General features: G+C 44.8%; 1 protein-coding gene across 1 annotated transcript; it reads left to right on the forward strand.

Moving 5' to 3' along the window:
• Nucleotides 1-3,891: 3,891 nt before the first annotated feature.
• Nucleotides 3,892-6,360, forward strand: LOC122129984 (galectin-3-like). Its single transcript, XM_042704729.1, is given in 5 exon segments — nucleotides 3,892-4,432; nucleotides 5,024-5,114; nucleotides 5,326-5,417; nucleotides 5,420-5,496; nucleotides 6,202-6,360. Coding segments are annotated over 5 exon segments (960 nt in total).
• The last annotated feature ends 1,127 nt before the right edge of the window (nucleotides 6,361-7,487 follow it).

Genomic DNA, 7,487 nt, shown 5'->3' on the forward strand with positions numbered 1-7,487 from the left:
ACTTTGGCCTGCTCAGATAAACCACAGCTAACAGGACTGAGCCCAGACCATCGTGCAGAAGGCCATGGGTTCAAATCCAAACCTGACAAAGCATTCAAACTCAAGTTCAAATCTTTAACCCATGGCCTTCTGCATGGTAATCTGGGAGCCTTCTGCATGGTAGTTTACGTTTCATCAGAGTTTTCAAAGCATCAGCGTTATCAAACTTTTCCTCCACACCAACACGTTTCAACCGTAATCTGCTGAAGATGGGTTACGGGTTCAATCCAGAAGGAAGATGTCAGTTTTATAGTCGAACAGATTACAGAATGGATCACCACTCACAAACACTACGGGCGCCATTGATGAGGGGAGTTATGGTGTGTTTGTAAACATGGTGTGTTCGTAAATAAGTCCAGATTTACAGTGGACTCTGGGTGTGGCTTTTCCCTGAAACTTTGAGAAGTTGCGTGTGTGTGTGTGTGTGTGTGTGTGTGTGTGTGTGTGTGTGTGTGTGTGAGAGAGTGAGAGAGAGGGAGTGTCAATGTAAATCTACACATGGACATTTAGATCTCTTGTTCCTTGTATTTCGTATCTTTTTTGCGACTGCTTTGGCAATACTGATTTGTCATGCCAATAAAGCACTTTGAATTGAACTGCAAAAAAAATTAGAGAGATAGAGAGGAGAGAAAGAGAAAGAGAGGGGGAGAGGGACAGGGAGAGAGTGAGAGAGAGTGAGAGAGAAAGGGAGAGGGAGAGGGAGAGGGAGAGAGAGAGGGAGGGACTCCTTGGAGGAGGCAGCTATAAGAGTGTGTGTCCTCCAAGTCTCTTTAGCAGAGAGTGTGTGTGAGTCTCTCTAACAGGTCAGCTTCGGACAGCACTGAGTCTTTTGTACAGGTAAATCTCATTATTCTCATCTCAACTTTGAGTTTCAGTTAGTTTTCACTCAGTTGTGTTCAAATTCATTCAGCTCTAATACACTCTATTCTGTTGTAATTCTATTATGGTCTATGGGATCTTTAAATCCAGTCCTATCTGAATGTGTTACCCGGGAAGAGATAACTGCATAAATGTCTGTGCGGCTTCACTAACACTGATTGGACTGATTGAGAACATACATGACAGGTACGTTTGTATGGGATTGATCAAATTGATTGAGAACATACATGAGCGGTACATTTGTATAGTATTGATTTAATTGATTCTTAACATATATGACAGGTACATTTGTATAGGATTGATTGAATTGATTCTTAACAGACATGACAGGTACGTTTGTATAGGATTGATCAAATTGATTCTTAACATACATGACAGGTACGTTTGTATAGGATTGATCGAATTGATTCTTAACATATATGACAGGTACGTTTGTATAGGATTGATTGAATGGATTCTTAACATACATGACAGGTATGTTTGTATAGGATTGATCGAATTGATTGTGAACATACATGACAGGTATGTTTGAATAGGATTGATCGAATTGATTGTTAATGACATACATAACAGGTACGTTTGTATTGTCAACATAATTACTTCTTTCTTAAAAAATCATTTCCAACGTGCTGGCATTTAAAAGTACATGAAAAGTACTTTTGAAAAGTATCAGTACAGTGTAATTGGACATGTTAGAACACTCAGTTAGAGTGTGTATTAGAAGTGCTGTATAAAGTAACCTGTCTGAAGACGTCCTGCAAGCATTGAGGGGTTTTAAAGCTTAGGTGAAGCTTAGGTGAGGAGTCAGATGGCAGGCGACTAGAGGAGATGTGGCCCTGACCTGGTGTGCACATCCGGCCCAGACTCGGTCCAGATCCGGCCCAGAGATGTCCCCAAGCTGACTGCTATAAGAGGAGATTGTTTTGAGTTCATCCTCCGCCCGTCCAGCAAAGTGTTTACATGTTGACATGTCTGCATGCTATCATCCTTAACAAATCATAGACATACACCTCTGCTAATTGCCAAGTTATCTCTTTAACGTGGAAAGTGTTATTTGTTTTAGCTGTGTCAATATCCAAGGGATACATATTTGAGAGTGCAAAATGGTTGTTAAGCTGTGTCCACGGCCTGGAGATTTTAGTTGGGTGGTCAGTAAGTTAGACATCTCATCACCTCCGTGTGCTAGAGTGTGTTTTTAAGCGCTGTCCGTGTTCAGAGTGATCTTTAAGCTTTCCCAGCGTCCAGGAGATGCATATTTGAGTTGGGTGGTCGGTAATGACTTAATGCCCGTCATCTGCAGTCCCAGGGGAGCGGAACAGAACAGTGGTTGTGAGAAAGAGGAGAATGGCGACTGTGTTCTGCAGACAAGTGGGACTGTCCTGTCTAATCCTGGTGATTACGTAGCATAGCATAGGTAGCTATTCCCTGCCACAGAAACAAAACTCACCCAAGGCCCATAGGTAGCTATTTCCTGCCACAGAAACTAAACTCATTTATGCACACAAAAAAGTGTGTGTAGAAATAAATACATTTATGAATTGTAAATATATATAAGCACAACCTGGGAGCACACCTGTGAATAAATGCACTTGTGCAGTGTGCTGTAAGGCACTATGGATAAAACAGTCTGCGAAATGAAGGCAAATATGTCTTGTTTAGTGTACTGTTCATTCTTGTCAGTACCTCACCAATGCATATTTTGATGTTGACTCTCTGCCTCTGTCAGATTTGTAATCCATTCATGTATTTAACCGACAGTCATGATTACCAGTTATTTGAGAAAATGCTGGCTTTGGGATTATCTCTGAAAAATTAGATTTGTAAGCATTTGCAGATCAATGTGTATTTGTAAAGCGCCAATCCCTCTTTGTGTGGTCTGAGATGGCTGTTTAGTTTGCCCTCTAGCGGACATCTGTGACAGATGACAAAAAGTCAGATTCTGGTCCCTTTGCCACAGATGCTACAAAATAACCATAGCAAAAAAGAAACATAAAAGTTAACTTTATTATAAAACTACTGGTCAAGTGATTGATGTTATTCGAACAACACGAATTTCAGTAAAACTTTTTCATGAGGTCTCTCAGTTCTGTTCTGCAAATAATCTAGTGTTTCTCTTCCATCTTTCTCTCTTCTAACAGATAACATGGATGTAAGTACTTTTTCGTTTTCACTACTGAAGCAGCACATGAATCTCTTACAAAAAGGGATTAATTCATGTTTGAAATAGAACTTTCCACTTAACTCATCTGATGCTCTCTCAGAAATCCCTATGAACATGATTTGATATCAAAATTTGCAATTATAAATGTATGAGTGTTCTTGTGTGTGATGATAATGTGCACATGTCTCTTTGCATTTGCATGCATGTGAGAATATATATATATTTTATATTTGTAATTATATTATAAAAGTATAAATATATATATATATATATATATATATATATATATATATATATAAAAGTAAAAGGTAAGGTCAGGTGTTTAGCAGAGCAGCTCGAGCATCTGTATGTGTGTGTGTGTGTGTGTGTGTGTGTGTGTGTGTGTGTGTGTGTGTGTGAGAGTGTGTGTGTGTGTGTGTGTGTGTGTGTGTGTGTGTGTGTGTGTGTGTGTGTATGTGTGTGTGTGTGTGTGTGTGCGTGTGTGTGTGTATGTTTAGTGTAGCTGTGTGTAAAGGCAAGGCCAGGTGTTTAGCTGATCAGCTCGAGCATCTGTATGTCTCTCTGTGTGTGTGTGTGTATGTGTGTGTGTGTGTGTGTGTGTGTGTGCGTGTGTGTGTGTGTGTTTAAGTGTAGCTGTGTGTAAAGGTAAGGTCAGGTGTTTAGCAGAGCAGCTCGAGCATCTGTATATGTGTGTGTGTGTGTGTGTGTGTGTGTGTGTACCTATGTATTGCTCCAAAGTGTAACCCCTGTACCCCATACCTCTCTCTCCCCCCAGCTTGCTAACACCGTCACTGGTTGTCCCTCTGCTGGGAATGGCATATGGCCTGCACAACCCTGTCCTCAGCAGCAGCAGCCATGCTGGCCGTGCCCCCCCAACCCCCCCACCACCTGGCCTGCCCCCAGCCAGCCTTCTCAGCCCACCTGGCCTGCCCCCACCCAGCCTTCTCAGCCCACCTGGCCCTCCCCCACCAGCCTTCTCAGCCCACCTGGCCTGCACCCAGCCAGCCTTCTCAGCCCACCTGGCCTGCCCAGCCGGCCCAGCCCAACCCAACCAGCCCCAGCCTACGTGGCCGACACCACCGCCAACCCAGCCCAGTCAACCGGCTCAGCCGGCCTGGCCCACTCCCACTCCCACTCCCACCCCCACTCCCCCAACAGGCCAGCAGACCCAGCCGGCCCAACCCAGCTGGCCTGTTCCGGTTCCGACCCAGCCACAGGCCCAGCCAGCCCAGCCCAGCTGCACCCCACCAACCCCTGCCCTCCAGGGTACCACCCCCAGGGGACGCCCACCTCCGGGTGGCCCTTCAACCCAGGACAGCCTGGCTGGCCCGGGCAGCCGGCACCGGTACCAGTGTGGCCTGGACCCACACCCATTGGTCCTGTGGTATGGATGGGGAGGGGGGTCATTTTCTACATTTTTAGAAAAAATCACGCAAAAAAATATGTTTTATCCATATTTTGTATAAGTTGTATTTAGGAAAGTGATTTATCCTCTTGCAGACAAGTATCGACATTCAGATATTCATACATAAAATCAATGATATGATAGATGCATTGTACATTAGGTATGAACATTGCTGGGACTTGACCCTTGCAACAGGCTCACTTTTGGATGGAACTCCTTCATGCACTGATCTTATTCATATTTCTGGTAAAACATTGTGTTGTGGTCCACTGCTCCTTCCTGCTTTGCTGAAAATAAACAAAAGTACAATCTGGTGCTCAGTGGGGTGGTTAGCATTCAGAGCTGAATAGCATTCAGAGCTGGTTAGCATTCAGAAGCTGGTTAGCATTCAGAGGATGGATAGCATTCAGAGCTGGTTAGCGTTCAGAAACTGGTTAGCCATCAGAGTTGGTTAGCATTCAGAGATGGATAGCATTCAGAGATTGATAGCATTCAGAGATGGATAGCATTCAGAGATGGCTGTTTCTGTTGTCCTGTAGGGCAGTCCCATTACAATCTGAACTTCCCCAGAGGAGTCTATGACAAGCTGATGCTCACCATCACCGGCCAGGTGAAGCCCCTGGCCAAGATGTAAGTACAGCCCCGGATAGCAGCTGATATCATGTCATATCCGGCCCAGATCCGGCCCGAAACTCAGCCAGACCTGGGCCAGAACCTGCTCCAAGTCAGCTGCTATCTGGGCGACCGGTTCCATCCATCTTTCTCTCTGTTGTGTGTCTCCCTGACGATCTGGTCGCCATGGCTCACGTGCAGCCCGCTCTTGTGCTCCCTGGCGATGCAGGTTCACGGTGAACTTTCTGCGTGGGAACGATATCGCCCTGCACATCAACCCCCGCTTCAACGAGGGGGGCAAGCAGATCCTGGTGAGGAACCACCGGCAGGGGAGCGCTGGGGCAAGGAGGAGCGCACCATCCAGGGGCCCTTCCCTTTCGCCCCTGGCCAGCCCTTTGAGGTGAGAAGGGTGCGCAGGGCCCGTGGGGCTCGCTGCCCCCTAGCAAGGCTAGCACGCTTTCTTAGGCGCCTGTTGGAGGGGGGCCACACTCCCCAAAGACAAGGCTCCACAGAGGGGGACAAAGGGCGCACGTGCCAAAGAGAGTTGGGTGGCCTCCAGTATACTCAAAAGGTGAGCCCCCACCACGTGCCCCTACCCCCCTCCCCCTCCCGCTCCAATTTGACCCCCCCCAATTTGAAACTCTTAAGAGCCCATTACATTCAGTGCACCCTCTAAAGCTGGGGGTACTGGCTTAGATGAGGCTGGCCAAAGTTTTGACAGGATTTCAAGATGCACTGGGAGAATAAGACATGTTGATGACAATGAGAATCTGCAAAATGACAGGTCAATACAGACAACATTTGTGGACATAAGTCAAGTCTGTGTCTTCTATCCCCTGCCAGACTGCAGGAATGGCTTTACCGTAACTGTACTGTAATCAGACATTGATGGAAGATTAGAGACAACATGTGGCAGAGTTGTAACACTGACTATGTCCCTTTCAAATTCAGATCCTGGTGAGGTATAACAAGTTCAGGTTATTGTGTGTGTGTGTGTGTGTGTGTGTGTGTGTGTTGTTTGTGTGTGTGTGTGACACAAGACAGCATGCTAGGCAAAGGAAAGTGCAGACTTGTGACACTGACTTTGTGACCGTGCCTCTTTCAGATGAAGATCCTGGTGACGTATAACGAGTTCAAAGTGGCAGTGAATGGAGCGCAGGTGTTTGAGTTCAAGCATTGCATCCGAGAACTCAACCAGATCGACCGCCTGAACATCCTACAGGACATCAACCTCACCTCCATCAACCTGCAGAACATGCCCTGAGCTCTGACCCCTAACCCTGCCCCCTGACCCCGCCTGCTGCTGTAACTCTCCTTGGCTTTGTGTGTGTGTCTCTGGCTCAAGATGACAGTTAGCGCTGGAACAGATGCTAGTCCAGACCATATTAGGAAAGCTTGTGTTCCAGAAGAATCTGACATCAGGGTTCAGATGGATGGTTTCACTTCACAATTTGCACGCCTTGCACTGACAAGAAAATCATATAGTTGTGCATTTCAGCATCGCACCAAAGAGTAGCAAAACAGCATCATATTGAACTGAAGTGTTATTCCCACACATACAGCATGTCACCCCCTCCCATCAGGGCTTTCTCATATCCACCTATATATCCATTATTTGTGTGTATTGAATTAGTTTTACTTTTGTGTATTTAGCAATATCAGTGAGTGCCTTGCTGGTGTTTACATTACAGTAATAAGCTTGTTGTTTGAGATAAACTATAATTTGAATCACCATATTCTTATTTCTATGCTGTTAAACGGTGTTTAAGTTTCAATGTTTGTTTCCTGTAATTCCACTGCAGTATTTTACTTGTGATATCAATACATGTTTGAGTCATTTATGTGATAAGTTTGGGGAAGGGCATGATAGATACAGCAAGCATATAAAAAGTTGTTTATCAGTGTCAACGCAAACTATAACCATTGAAATAAATTAAATCAAAGTCAGAGGCTTCACTTCGAGTGGTGAGACTTTATTTCATTTACAATTCCTACAATTCCTTCCTAATCATCCAGATTACAAACTGCACCGAATATAAATTGCACTAAAACAAGTTCATTCAAAAGAAGACATTGTCATATTAAACAGAAACATTCCAAACATATTAAAAGATACGCGCACACACACACACATCTGGTCATGCAAACACATCTAGTCATAATCTAGTCTAATCTAGTCACCATTTTCAACTGTGCTGTTTCACAGGAAGTTAGAGGTTACAACATTACAAACACGCAAAACTTTCTTTTAAAGTGAACATGTGCAAAATAGAAGGAGTGTAACACAGTTTTCACATTTTCAAATCACTCCACTGTACACACACAGTCAATGCTGTTTTATGTGTGTATGTGTATGTGTGTGTATGTGTGTGCGTGTGCGTGTGTGTTCGT

Source organism: Clupea harengus, unplaced genomic scaffold, assembly GCF_900700415.2.
Source record: "Clupea harengus unplaced genomic scaffold, Ch_v2.0.2, whole genome shotgun sequence".
In the NCBI taxonomy this organism is placed as follows: Eukaryota; Metazoa; Chordata; class Actinopteri; order Clupeiformes; family Clupeidae; genus Clupea; species Clupea harengus.